At 38.8% G+C, this 14,755-nt stretch overlaps 1 protein-coding gene across 5 annotated transcripts in view; it reads left to right on the top strand.

Annotated features, from left to right (window-relative positions):
• PLCB1 (phospholipase C beta 1) overlaps positions 1–14,755 on the top strand; it is a 663,588-nt gene that overhangs the window by 215,013 nt on the left and 433,820 nt on the right. For all 5 annotated transcript variants that reach the window (XR_013441954.1, XM_036122370.2, XM_036122371.2 and 2 more), the window contains exon 3: positions 1,770–1,838. Coding sequence is in view for 4 of the 5 variants with exons in the window: in XM_036122370.2 (XP_035978263.1) it covers positions 1,770–1,838 (69 nt within the window). In the remaining variant the exon portion in view is untranslated. The remainder of the gene's footprint in view (positions 1–1,769; positions 1,839–14,755) is intronic.

Below are 14,755 nucleotides of genomic sequence, written 5' to 3'. Positions count from 1 at the left end.
AGTATTGTGGATGGTATGGCCTTAGGGGAACTTTGGCACCAGTTGTTCTGTCCTGCAAGATCTTTGCTGGGTGGCTCCCTGTCACACCCCAGAGTTTGGGAGGATTTCCAGAGTCACACTTGGCAAGGAACGGGTCGAGGGATCCGCTAAAATGAGGAAAAGCAAACTTAGACAGCTAGGGCGAGCAAAAGAAAAGAAGGCACTGTTTCTTGACCTGCCTTCACAGAGAAGGTATGCGGGAGCCAGGTGTTGTTGGACCTGCTGTGTGGTTGTTGTGCATCCCAGCAGACAGACTCTACCTCCCCCATGACTGTTATACTGTACTCATGAGATCAACCTTAGGTGCAAGAAATGAATCAGACCATTTTGCATAGAACATTTGGAATTGGTGGCAGCTGTTTGAAGGAATTGTCTGGGAACCCCAGCTACGAGAACTTGGGGACATTAAGACCTATGAGAAATTACACCCACTCCTGTCCAGAGAGTCTGAGTAGCTAAATAATGATGTAGTGCCTCCTACAAGGAGAAGGGGATAGGATGGCTGCATCCAACTCTTTTGTTATCAGCATGGGTTGGATGGATGGCTGGAGTCACTTTAAGATGACTGTTCGTTGCAGTATAGTTCCATCTCACTGATGTAGGGTCTACTGTATAACTCGGTGATGTGGGTGTCACAAACCTCATGGCTCAGTGTTCTAAGATGGACTCTCAGGGTTTCCATCCTTTTGCCTGTATCCCTTTCTGGTATCATCTCCCATGACTTTTCTTCATATGTTCTGTGCCCCAGGAATGGAACAATGAATGTTGCCCATGAGAATCCCTTCCCACAGTGCCATTACATCTTCCCTGTGCTCTTTCTTCCTCTTGGATGCCCCTCTATCCCTGTCCTCCTCCCTACCTGCAATGTTCTCCATCTCTAAACATCTAAAGGCTGTGAATATCTCAAGGCTCTGCCCAAAACTCTAGTCCTTTCTCATCTGGATTTGCCAATGTTATGCCTTCCAACTCCTCTTCTCCATGCTCAATGACTCTTCCAAGGACTTTTCTCTGGGACCCTGGGGGAACAACTTTCTTTTCTCTTTTGACCCCCATAGCAGTTAACTTTAAAGTTGGCATGAGCACATTCTCCCATGTCTTATGTATATATACTTCTTTACTCCCCTGTTTGATGGCAGGTACATCCAGAGGCACTATCATATTGTATGTATCTTGTATCCTAGAGTAACTTGCATTTTATAGGTGTTCAGTAATATATAATGAATAAATGAAAAGATCGGGGCATAAGATAGGTGTGCTAAAGGCTAGGGAGGGGGTAGGTAGGTGAGGCAGATTTATCTCTTTCCCTTGGCCAGGTGAGCTGATGGGAGCCTCTTCCACCCCTCTTCCCCAAAACCCCATGCCATTCACATATCCTCACACTAAGACCGACTCTCGGGATTATTTTTTCAACTACAGGACAGGAAGGCCCAGTTCATCATGACTTAGGAATGGCTCATAGTATAGACTGGGGCCCCTAACCATGCCCATTATACTTTCAAAATGTCTTAGAACATACAGTAAACCGAACAGTTAGAAGTTAGCTATCTTGCTGTTTCCATTCCAATTCCATTGGTAAACGATGTGAGAGAAAAAAAAAATATCCTAACTGCAGAGAAATCTCCAGGCAGATCCCAAGAGAACATTATTTTTTAAAAAGTGATGTCAATGATATAAAACAAAGAAAAGAGATCTGTGTGGATGCTTAACAATTTCACATTTTTGCCTTCCAGGAGACGGAGCTGTTAGATCTCAGCCTTGTCAAGGATGCCAGATGCGGGAAGCATGCCAAAGCTCCCAAGGTAGGAAGTGGAGCCTTGTGCCCACACCAGATGCTGCTTTGATTGTTTAGCTGTGTCATGGTATCAATTAATTGCCCCAACTAAAAGTTTCTCTGCTGTCGATGTTGTAAAACACAATAAAACAGCCAGTCCTTCCAGAAGCCTCTATGCCTTAAACATTCCCACTTTTGTTAAAAGAAGGTAACAGGGAGTAAATATATAGGCAGTTGGACATAGGAGCTTGCTGTCTGTGCTCTAATTTTAGTTTTGTTTGAAAAATATATCACAATGCTAGAGATGCTGGGTAATTCTCAATAGTTAAGATGTGCTTGAAATTACTTGAAACCTTCCTTGAACCTCCTATTCATACATGAACTAACCTTTAGACAAGATGAATAATTATAGTATAATTAGAATAATTAGAATTGTAGTTCTAATACTTTGCAACTGCCATCATTCCATCCATGAAGCCAAAGGCTCTGAAGTTCTTCTATAAATGTCACTAGTGAAGATCTGCAGAACTTTGGGATTGGATCGGTTGTGGGGCCCATCAATTCATTTTCGCTTGAAAAACTTACTGCAGACATATTCAAAGCAGTGTTTGCAGTTTATTTATTTTTTGAAGATTGTTTAAAAATGTTGAATAAAGAACATACATACATTTTTTTTAACTTAGATTCTCTGGTGGAGTCTAGTAACAGAGTGTGTTGACTTGTCATGAAAGTGGGAAACTACTCCTTATTGTATTTAAATCTTAGTATTCTAAATACTTCCTTTCTAGCAAAGATAATATTGTCAAATAGGGAAGTACAGGTGCCATTCAGGAACTCCTGCCTCTTACCATAATTGATATAAAACTAGCGATTTTCTATTTGAGTATCTGCCTGCAACTTTTGTTTTATTCTTTAAAAGTCAAAATACTTTCCTTGACATTAAAAATGATCTGTTGCTGTGGAGAGGCAGAAAGAGAAAAAAAAATCACCTAGAATGATTATTCTTCAGATATGTAACAGTGCAATAGTTGCTGGCAAATTCTGCCATGGAAAAACACCCAAATACTGCCTTTACTGCTGTAGGAGTTAAGCCCATCTATAGGAAAATGTGAAAAATGAAAAGACAGAAAAATCCGAATTACTTCGCAAAGGTTTCTCTAAGTATTTTCATGGGCAAAGTCTTTTATTTGCCTTCACCTCTTTGTAATATAATAGAATTGCAGTTGTTTGGTCTTTTAATTTTGCAGCAAGCTTGTCATTATTAATGCTTCACTGGTGATTCAGAATTGTTCAGTTTTTAGTGTGGGAAAGAAATTTTCTTCTTCTTTCCCCCAAAGCGTTCCAGCCAAGTTTCACAGGAACCTGTTAGTTCCAAGAACTTTATTGATAACATAGTCATAAAGTTTGCCTTTTAATGCAAGTGTATTGGCCTAACTTGAAATTTCATGATCAATATTGGTTAAAACTGCTGCCTACACGCTGTCAGACTCCCTTTGTCTGCAAGCATCAGAGGCCAAGTCAGCTCTGGGGCTTCTGTCTCTCTCCTTCATTGCAGGACCCAGCCTGCTTATCAGTTCAGTGTTTCATTTATGGATGCCATGGGATACATGTCTATTGAATGATGATAAAGGAACAGAACCAGGGTCTGTTCTGTGCTCAGCTGATAAACCACTATTAGATCCTAAAATACTTTTCTTAAGGACAGACGTGTGCACTCAGAATACTCTGGCTTTTACCGTTTTTGTTTTGTTTTTTTTTCCACCAAAGATTGCTTTCTCTGTGGATTATCAATGTTCTTGGCTTCTTTCCTTTCCGTTCCTTGCTGGTGTTCAAGAACTTCAGTTGACTTTAGTATTTTAAAACCCGGGTTCTGTTGCATCAGGCGTCCTCATGGGCGACATGGTGATCATAATAATGACAACAATAACAGTAATTATAATAATAATAATAAGAAGAATAATGAATGGGCACTTCATATCATTGCCATAAGGACTGAATGAAAATTCATTAGCAAATCTTTAGTAGAGGAGTTCTCAAATTTGACTGCTGTGGAATCACCTGGAGAGCTTTAAAAACCGATGATGCCTGTTTCCTACCCGCAAAGATTCTGGTGTTCCAAGTGTAGTGTAGATTTTTGAAAAGGGCTTTTGAAAAGATTTGCAGCAAAATCTGAGCACCGCTGCCTTAACTTATCACTGCTATTTAATAAGCACTTGCTAAATATTAGCCACTGTTATTGGTGTTATTGTTATTTTTGTATTTATTATTATTAAAAATTTCCATCAGATTCACAGGAAGTCAGTTTTTAATTCTCTTAATGTGGAAAAGTTTATGTTGTAAAGAGAGATTGGGGGACGGGCTTGGCCAAAAGGGGCTTTGTGGTTTGACATGCCCGAAAGAAGGTGATATTACTATCAGTTTAAAAGTCTTTCAGTTGCAAAAGAAAATCCCAACTCAAACTGGATAAATAAAAAAAAGTTATTAGAAATGATTGGAATGCATTGAAAATGCCAATGGAAGTGTAGGGTCCAGGTGAAGGCTCACACACCTCCTCAAAAACTGTCACCAGGGAATATGTATTTCTTTCTCTTGCCAGTCTGGCTTCCAAGGTTCTGGAAGCGGTTTTTCTTCCATCCTCAGGATCCCATTTGTGGCCATCCTCTGCTTGCAGCTCCAGGCTTCCTCAAGTAGCAGCAGTTGGATAGGGGAATCAAAAGAGAGACCAGCTTCCTGAATATAACCACCTTGTAGAAGGAAGCGAATGGCCCCGGGGGCGGGGATGGGGTGGGGGTGGGGATAAGTAAGAGGAGACCATTGTGTTGGCTTGAATAAAAGCAGCAGGACCCAGAGCATAAGATTAAAAAGTGTCAAGATAATCACTATGGAGTGAGAGAAGCATGGAAACTCCGGATGGGTGGGCAATGTAACATGAAGACAGATTGAGTGGAAGACATTCTGGGGGCTTTATAGACCGTAAAGGAAGGAAGAACATGTGTGGAGCAGATATTATTTATCAAAATACTCAGGCACCCCCTGCAAATATTTATCTGTGTATTGGTATTATTTTTGTTTTTCACAGCATCTCATTACATAAAAATTCACGATCTAGCTGAAGATGAACTGTTTCCTATGCCTGCTGTGATTGGAAATAACATTTATAAGAAATGGAAAATCTTCTATGTGTTGCCCATTAACGAATTTTAAATGTCAACTCCCAACACAGTATATGAAATTCCAGATTGGCTTTTCTGTATGCAGCCTTTGTTCTAGTTATCAGTTTCAAAATTTCTCACTGGAGAGAAATTGGAAGATTTTTATCCACATGGAAAAAAGTAAAAGAGAAAAAAAATCTTATCCTTTGAAATCTAAAAGGTGTTTATGTTTCCTTCTTCGCTCTCTCTCTGCCTCCCTCCCAGGCTTATAAAGGGCACATAGAGGCAAAGTGCTATGGGATATGCATCTTGCATGTGCTAAGTACACATATTCTCTCGGTCTTCATTTCAAAATGAGCTTTACTTTTAAAAAGAGGGTTTATCACTGTGGTTTCTGATCTATTAGTGGTGGTTCCTCACCCAAGCAGATCAATTTCATGGCTCATGTACGGCATTAGTAAAATGAAATAGATCTGACTAGAATGAAAAATATCAGCATCTTATGCAGAGCAAGTTGTTTTGTGAAACTTCTTTCGTGCATGTGAATGTATGTTCTGGATCCCAACATGAAGTGTATTTTTTTTACTATGGGCCACATCAGAAAGTTTTCAAAAAATGCTACTGAAAAGATAGTTTCTCAAATAATACATTATATGTTAAAAAAAAAAAAAAAGAAGAAGATAGTAGGAAGGGAAAAATGAAGGTGGGGAAATCGGAGGGGGAGACGAACCATGAGAGACTATGGACTCTGAGAAACAAACTGACGGTTCTAGAGGGGAGGGGGGTGGGGGGCTGGGTTAGCCTGGTGATGGGTATTAAAGAGGGCACGTATTGAATGGAGCACTGGGTGTTATACGCAAACAATGAATCATGGAACACTACATCAAAAACTAATGATGTAATGTATGGTGATTAACATAATAAAATAAGAAAAAGAATAAACACACACACAAAAAGATAGTTTCTTTTTTTTTTTTTTTTAAAGATTTTTATTTATTTATTTGAGACAGAGAGAATGAGAGAGAGAGAGCACATGATGGGGGGAGGGTCAGAGGGAGAAGCAGGCTCCCTGCTGAGCAGGGAGCCCGATGCGGGACTCGATCCAGGGACTCCAGGATCATGACCTGAGCCGAAGGCAGTCGCCTAACCAACTGAGCCACCCAGGCGCCCCAAAAGATAGTTTCTTTATCCTCAGGATTCTTAGGGCGTATTCCATCTGTAGGTGTATTGAAAAGTAGACGGAGATGTGGGTTTGGATGCCAGTTCTGCCAGTAACACGTTTTTGTCTGTCCCTCTACTTTCTCATCTATGAAATGGGGTCGGGAGGGCACAGGATTTTAGGTGTGTAAGTTGGGTTAACCCTTGATTCCAATTTTTAAAATGAGAAGTTGTGGCACCTGGGTGGCTCAGTCGGTTAAGCATCCGACTCTTGGTTTCAGCTCAGGTCACTATCTCAGGGTCCTGGGATCCTGCCCCGTGTTGGGCTCTGTTCTCAGTGGGGAGTCTGCTGGAGATTCTCTCCCTCTGCCCCTCGCTGACTTGTGCTCTCTATCTCTCTCAAATAAATAAATAAATAAATAACTGTTTAAAAAAAAAAAATGGGAAGTTAATCAAGCCAAGGCACACCATCTTACAGATTATAAACCTAATGTTGAGAAGTTTGCATGCCCTAAAACTTCTTACCTTGGTTGTAGAAAATCAGATGAATTTAGTAAAAAAAATCAGGTCACATTCTAACCAAGGTAAGGTGCAATGCAAACAAAAATAAAAGAAAAGAAGAAAGATTTATGTGAAATTTTGCACATGGCTTCTTGAAAGCAATTGTAGCATTGCTTTGGACTCCATAGAGACCCTGTGATTATGGAAGCTGTCCCAGGTTTCCAACATAAAAACTGTTGCTGACATTCACTCTCAATAATACTTGTAGCAATGGGGCGCCTGGGTGGCTCAGTCGTTAAGCGTCTGCCTTCGGCTCAGGTCATGATCCCAGGGTCCTGGGATCGAGCCCCGCATCGGGCTCCCTGCTCAGCAGGAAGCCTGCTTCTCCCTCTCCCACTCCCCCTGCTTGTGATCCTGCTCTCACTGTGTCTCTTTCTGTCAAATAAATAAATAAAATCTTTAAAAAAAAAAAAATGATACTTGTAGCAATACCATTGAAAAATATTTCTATCATCTTATTTTTAAATTGTGTGTCGTCCAAAGAAAACTGCTCCACGTACTTAGCTGACAATTAACCAACTCATTCTATTGATAAAGTACAGTTTATTTCAGATGTGTAATGTTAATTGGAATACAAGTTCCTCGTATATATCTAGAGTACAGTAATTCTGTGTGGCTTATAGTATCATTAGAATCATGTAAGATAGATTACAGTAAAATGAAATTTTAAAAATTGATCAGCTTTTGTTTTCCTAATCCCTAAATAAAAATGATGGCTTCTAAAGTCATTAAATGCAGATTTGTAAAGCAATATACACCACAGTGTCTAGCCCTACAAGCAGACTCCAGCATCTCACTGGGTGGGGGAAACAGGTAACAGATAAGTCCCACTGAGACACCCAAAGCAGGGCAGAGACCATTGACAATGAGTGGTAGAGACCATTGACCATGAGTGGTAGAGTACTTGCTGCTTTCCAGAGTCATAATGGAGTAAGTTCTATTGACAAGATGAGGTGATATGAACGGAGACATTAATTAAGAAAAGGAGCAGCATTCTGGGCAGAGGGCAGAGCAAGAGCAAAGGCCCTGAAGTGGGAACATGCTTGATATATTTGAGGAGTAGCGAAGAAGCCAGTAGGTTACAGTAGAGTGCAAGACAGAAAGGATGATAAAGTCCAGGAAGTAGCCAGGGGCATATTATTTTGGCCTTGTAAACCATGCTAATGACTGTGGTTTTTTCTTCTGAGAGACCTAAGAAGGGATCTGAAAGTTCTGAGCAGAGTAGTGATAAGATCTGATTTTGCTTTTAAAAACATCACTGACCACTCACTGCATGGAACGTAGACCATAGAAAAGAAAGGAAGAAAAAGGAAGAAGAAGGGACGCCAACCAAATGGCTATTGCAAATATCTGGGGCAGTGTTGATAATGATTTTGACTGAGAGGTGTAGAGCTAATGGGAAAAAAAAAGTCAGAATCTGAATTGGAAGGTAGCACCACAGAATTTGTGAATGCATTGGATGTGAGGTATGAAAAAGGAATCAAGAACAATGCTTAGTGTTTTGTTTTTTTTTTTAAAGATTTTATTTATTTGACAGAGAGAGATATAGCGAGAAGAGGAACACAAGCAGGGGGAGTGGGAGAGGGAGAAGCCGGCTTCCCGCTGAGCAGGGAGCCCGATGCGGGGCTCGATCCCAGGACCCTGGGACCATGACCTAAGCCGAAGGCAGACGCTTAACGACTGAGCCACCCAGGCACCCCTGCTTAGTGTTTTGACCTGGGAAAGTGGAAGAATTGAGTTGCCATGTCCTAAGTTGGGAAGGAAGAAACACATTTAATCAGAAAAACTCAGAGTTGGGTTTTTGGACAGTTAAAGTTTGAGGTGCCTATTTGACTTCTATCTGATGATGGCCTATTTGGATATACTGGTGTTCGGGGGCAAGGTTGGCCATGGAGTTGTAAGCGAATATTTAAATCTCAAAACTAAGTGAGGTCTCTTATGGAATATAGGTATAGAAGGAAAAGGACTGATAACCTGAGCCCTGGGACCTCCAGCATTTAAACTTCGAAAAGATGAAAAAGAGCCAGGAAAGAGATTGAGAATGGTATATACCCAAGAGAATTGAAAGCAGAGGCTTCAGGGCGCCTGGGTGGCTCAGTTGGTTGAGCGACTGCCTTCGGCTCAGGCCATGATCCTGGAGTCCCGGGATTGAGTTCCACATCGGGGTCCCTGCTCGGCAGGGAGTCTGCTTCTCCCTCTGACCCTACCTCCTCTTGGGCTCTCTCTCTCAAATAAATAAATAAAATCAAAAAAAAAAAAAAAGAAAAAAGAAAGCAGAGGCTTCAAACAGATATTTGTACACCAGTGTTCACAGTGACATTATTCAAAATAGCCAAAAGGTGAAGACAACCAACATATCCAACACTAGATGAATGGATATACAAAATATGGTACACATAAACACAAACACACACATGCCACACACCACACACACACACACACACAATGGATAATTATTCAACCTTAAAAAGGAATGAAATTCTGACGCAGGCTCTAACATGGATAAACTTTGAAGACATTATGTTAAGTGAAATAAGCCAGACATAAAAGGACACATATTATAGGATTCCACTTATATGAGGTAACTAGAGTAGGCAAATCCATAGAGCCAGAAAGTAGAATGGCAGTTTCCAGGGACTGGGAGGAGAGAAGAGGAGAATGGGAAGTTATTATTTAATGGGTACAGAGTTTCAGTTTGACAAAATTAAAAAGTTCTGGAGATGAATGGTGGTTGATGGTTGCATAACACAACAATGAATATTACCTAATGTCAGTAACCTATATACTTGAAAATCATTAAGATGGTAAAGTTAATGGCATGCATATTTTACCACAATAAAAAAAAAAAAGGAAAAGACAGAAGGAGCAACCAGTGAGGAGGGAGAAAAATCAGAAGAGAGTATTTTCTGGATATCTAAAAAAGTATTTCAAGAAGGAGGGAGTAGTCATCTAGGTAAAATGGTGGAATTTCCTTCTAGCTTTTTTTCTCACTTTTGTACACTTTTAATTTTATTGAAGATACCATTTTATATATGCTTTAATTTTTCCCCTATATCCACAGCATTTCCTGCTAATATCCAAAATAGGCTATTTATTTAAGGGTTGTCAAATCCCAAATAGCTCATCATAGGATCTGGATGCCAATATATAAATCTCATAATGAGCTGTTATTTGGATGTTCTACAACAGTGATTTCAATGAATCATCCATGAGGCCGGGAGTTGAAATGAGTGTTTTATTTATTGTCCCCCTTTGCTGATTATAAGCTATTTCCCTGACTTTGTAAAGATTCCACCATTGTGTGAAGCCACAGTCATAAAAATGTGATGCAGATATTTGAAGTTGAGGGAAGAAGAAAACCCTTTATACAACAAAATAAAGGTTTCTTTCTTTTTCTCTCAATCGCCAAGGAGCTCTAACTTTGACCCATGTTCTTGGTTCTACCTATTTCTTAATTTACCTGACATGTTGCAAGAGTTTTTGTTTGTTTGTTGTCATCCCGTTTCCATAAAAGTATTTATTTACATCTTTACTAAATGGAGAAAAGTAGAGCTTAAAATTTCACAGAATTATCTCTGTGTGTGTAATGATTTTGACAGCGAGTCACATTTACCTCCAGATGTAAATTATATGGCATGGTTCCTTTCTTATGTTCATTAAATTCCATAGATGTCAGTGGTTTGGTTTCCTTGGAAACAAAAACCTTTATATAACTAGTCAGAGATTTGGTAGCAGAAATATCAGGATGCTGAGGGAGGTATAGGTATCTATTTGCATTAAAACGCTTCTGCCTCTTCCATCTGCCCCTCATCTTCATGGTCATTCAATAGTGAACAAGGGAAGATTTTAAAAGCTACCATTAAAGTATAGAATATCTTTTCTAATGGTTAAAAGCTTTTTACTTCTTTTCAAGCAATCACAGAGAGGCTAAGTCTTTTCTGGGATGTTGGTGTAAATTCCCAAATTTGAGAAGAGTATGTCTCTTATCAAGAATTGAATTTGAGCAGTATATATGTATATCCATCTGTGAAGTACAGCTAACTAAACGTGTGTGGCTGAATAAAGATTCTATATTTTTTATAATAGCAAGTGTCTTAGGACCCTGCTGCCGAAGAGTTCATGAGGTCCCTGAAGGGTTATGGAGAGGGAATGGGGGACCACAGTTCTGCCCAGAGGTAATAGCAGGCCAAGGGCATGGCAGCCATGAACATTCTCATTTTGCTTAGAGAGGACCCCTTGTTGAAGACAGGATTAGTAACATGAGTTATCTAAACCTCAGGTCTTTTCAGAAGGCTGTGACTCATTTTGCCATTGCTCCTGCCTGGTATAATTTCAATCTAAACCCAATTTGTTCTACATGAGATGGTATTGAGTTGCATTTTGAAAATGTTTCTCAATTTTAGTTCTTACAAATGCAATGATACGCCATCTTGTGGATATATCTGATATTTATTTCATAAATTAATTCTGCATTGTGAACCGCCCTCTAAAGGGTTTTTAATCTTGGGTTCTAATGTAGAGATATGAGTAGTACTTGGGGAGCTTTTAAAATCTTGATGTGCAGGCCACACCCAGATCAATTAAATCAAAATGTCTGGTGTGGGACTCGAGCATCAATGTTTTCTTTAGAGTTCCCCAGAGATTCCTGTGTTTAGCAAAGTTTTGAGAACCATTACTCCAAGGGAAAAGCACCAGTTTAAATGGATAGTTTCTTTTTTTTTTTAAATAGGGATTTTGTGCAGTAAGGTATTGAGAATTTTCCTACAGTATTTGCTTGTCAAAAAGACTGGTTTTTAGTACAGTTTCCCTTGAACGTGATTGGGTTTAGTTAACATAAAGTGCATCATGGTGTTTGTATAAATCTCCTCCCACTGCCTTAACAAAGTACCACAGACTAGGTGGCTTAAAATAACAGAAATTTATTTCCTCACAGTTCTGGAGACTAGAACGGATCAAGGTAACAGCAAGGTTATTTTCTTCTGTGGTCCGTCATCTTGGCTTCTGGATAGCTGTCTTCCTTCTCTGTCCTCACATGGTCTTGTCTGTACTGATCAATGTCCTAATTTCCTCTTGTTTTAAGGACAGCAGTGGTATTGGATTAGGGCCTATCCTCACAGCTTCATTTTAACTTAATTACCTCTTTAAAGACCTTAGCCCCCCGAATACAGTCACATTCTGAAATACTGGAGATTAGGACTTCAACATATGAATTTTGTGGGGACACAATTCAGTTTATGATACTATTTCCTTATTACATTATAAAACCAAGTTTATGATTTCCTTCTTTATAGGGAGTGGTACTGTAGGATTATTTCAAAAGTGATCTAATATAAATAGATTTTTTTTCTTTATAATCATAAGATTGTCAAAGTGGATAAAATGGGTAGTGGGAATCATTTCAGAAATAGGCTTTATGGCTTTTAAAAAGTGCCTTTATTTCAGAATATGTTGTTTTTTCTTATTACTAGCACATTTGTGCTCATTTTTTCATACATCAGACCACCCAACAAGTGTCCTTGTGCATTGTGAATGCTTAATAACTTGTAGTCATTAAGTTCACAAGCCCTGAGGTCAGATGGCCAAGACTCAAAGCCAATAACTAGCTGTAACTCAGCTAGTTCTTCTGCATCTCTGAGACTTAGTTTCCCCACCTGAATTTATGGAAATAATCTCCATGTTTAGCTTATCTGGTTGCTGCAAGGACTCAGTGATAAAAATGCATATAAAACAATACAACTTTCACATCTGTTGTATACCTCGCATACATTTTAGCCATCATCAGAATAAATTTTAGTAAGAAATAAAATGTATCACTGATGCTCATGTGATATATTGTAGTAGCAAAAGCAAGATAGAGTTACCAATTTACAGCGAAATTCCATGCTCTACTATGGATCGCTTCAGAATGAGAGATTTATACTTTCTAGTTCTGGTATTTATACTTACCCATGAAAATCTATTTTTTATATATTAACTGTACAAAAATGAAGTTGAAGCATATTTATCTTTGCAGCCAAACACCTGCCCACAGAGGGCCATCGGTAATCCATTGCACTAAGACTTACTGTTCTTTTTTTAAAACTATCTGGATTTGCAAGCAGTTAAATAGATTTTCCCAACCATCAAAATAATTTTAGAGCAATTTGCTTTCAGTTAAGAACGTGTTGACATATTTCTCTGCCTTACAAAGCCATGGCAGCAAAATCTGAAATAGTATTTTGAAATGGAAGAACAAGGTTTGGGGTCAAAGAGACCCAGATTCAAATCCCAGTGCACATATTAACTGAGAGATCCTGGGAAGTTTTCTTAGTTTCTTTGTGCAATGATAATTCCTGCTGGCTAGGGTTGTCTCGTGAGTTGGATTATGGTTTGTAGCTAGACACAAATTTTAATGTTGGACACTTTGGGAGGTCACTCACGGCTACTTAACTATCTGCCTTTGGTTCACTTTTCAATTTCTACTTCTTAGCACTCAGTGAGTCTGATAGATAATTAAGCATTTATATAACTTAAATTGTTTTCTTTTTGAAGATCAGGTTCTAAAGTAAGTTGGCACACAATTTGACACCTGGTCCAACAGCAGGAAAAACTGGAATGTGATTTGACACATGACATAAACAGGAGAAAAATTCTGCGGAAGGGGAGGTAATATTTATGGAGTTATTGACACAATTAAGAAACATACATACCTGAAATGGCTTTCTCAGCCATAAAGTGTGATATCATGATATTAATTTGTGAGGCCGCTCAGTGGGGTGGAAGGAACTTAAGAGTATGTGCTAGTTTCTTCTGAGAATTTTGCTTTTATCATCTTTGAATGGGAAATGGCTGAAAATTATTACATTTATTCGGTTTACCATAAAAACGTGAAATCCTACATGGCAGACTTTGGGTATGATATCTGACACAAAGTGGGTATGTTCAGGGATAAAAGAATACTCTCGCCATAGTTGTTTTTTTTTCTCTTTTCTGAATGTGAACACATTCTTAGCAGTCTAAAACGTGAAATTTCAAGTACCTGAAAAAATAGTGTTGATCTTACATAAAAAGTGGCAATTAAAAGGCAAAATAATGTAGTAAAATATTTGCTACTTTACCCATATTTTTTAATGACAAAATGAAATTTTCTAAGACTGCTGAGATTAATGTCTATAGCAATTTCGAGGCGATGGATTAACCAAACTAAGCAGAATTATTTGTTTGTGTTTAGTTGTGAAACAGGATCATTAGTTCTCACAGATCAGAATTCACCTTTCAGCTTCACTCACCAAGACATTTTCTCTGTGCCTCTTGGTCCTTCATCATCCAGATGTTTCTTGACATTTTAATTTGTATCCAGGAATTACCGATTTCAGGTTAGGACCAGTGGTGCTGGAAGAATTTGTTGATCACTGTTAACCATAAATGGGTGTAACCTTGTGACGAGTCACTTTATTTCCTCTCAGGGACAGAGAATACTCTAAAAAACAGTAACTCAGCATTTCTCCAAGTGAATTCATTGGAATACTAAGGTGTAATGAGATAAAACTCTTGTCTGATCAAATATGTTTGGAAGATGCTAGGGTTTTTTTTGTTGTTGTTACAGAACTTCTCAGAGACTGATGTGTTGGACATGTATTAGGGCCATTTTCCATTCTTTTTTTGACAATGGACCTCTTTGTCAAGCATCTCACAGGATAAATGTTCTGCTGAATCTCTTTGGTAAATGTTTCTATAGTCAGTTCTCATGAAGTTTATCACACTCCATATTGGGACTGGAACACCAGCTTAAGAGCGATGCTTATTCCCACAATAGCGCCGATACCTAATTAAAGATATTTAAAGACCAAGTTCTTGGGTGATCTAAACCAGAAAGGTCTTTCTTTACGTGAAGATCCCTTGATAATATACAGCTGAGTTTTATCTTGTGCTCCCTTGTGGATTGTTATCAATTTTAAACTGTATTAGTGTTGGTCTTACTTTGTCTTTTCTTCCTAATTTATACATTGGCTTTGACAAAAAGCCATCAGCATTGGCAATATATCATTCAAAATACGAGAATTTAATTTGTTTCTACAGTAGCTGGAATGTAGTT

This window comes from Halichoerus grypus, chromosome 10, assembly GCF_964656455.1.
Source record: "Halichoerus grypus chromosome 10, mHalGry1.hap1.1, whole genome shotgun sequence".
Lineage (NCBI taxonomy): Eukaryota > Metazoa > Chordata > Mammalia > Carnivora > Phocidae > Halichoerus > Halichoerus grypus.
The sequence above is the reverse complement of the archived record's forward strand: the minus strand, read 5'-3'. Positions and strand labels throughout refer to the sequence as shown.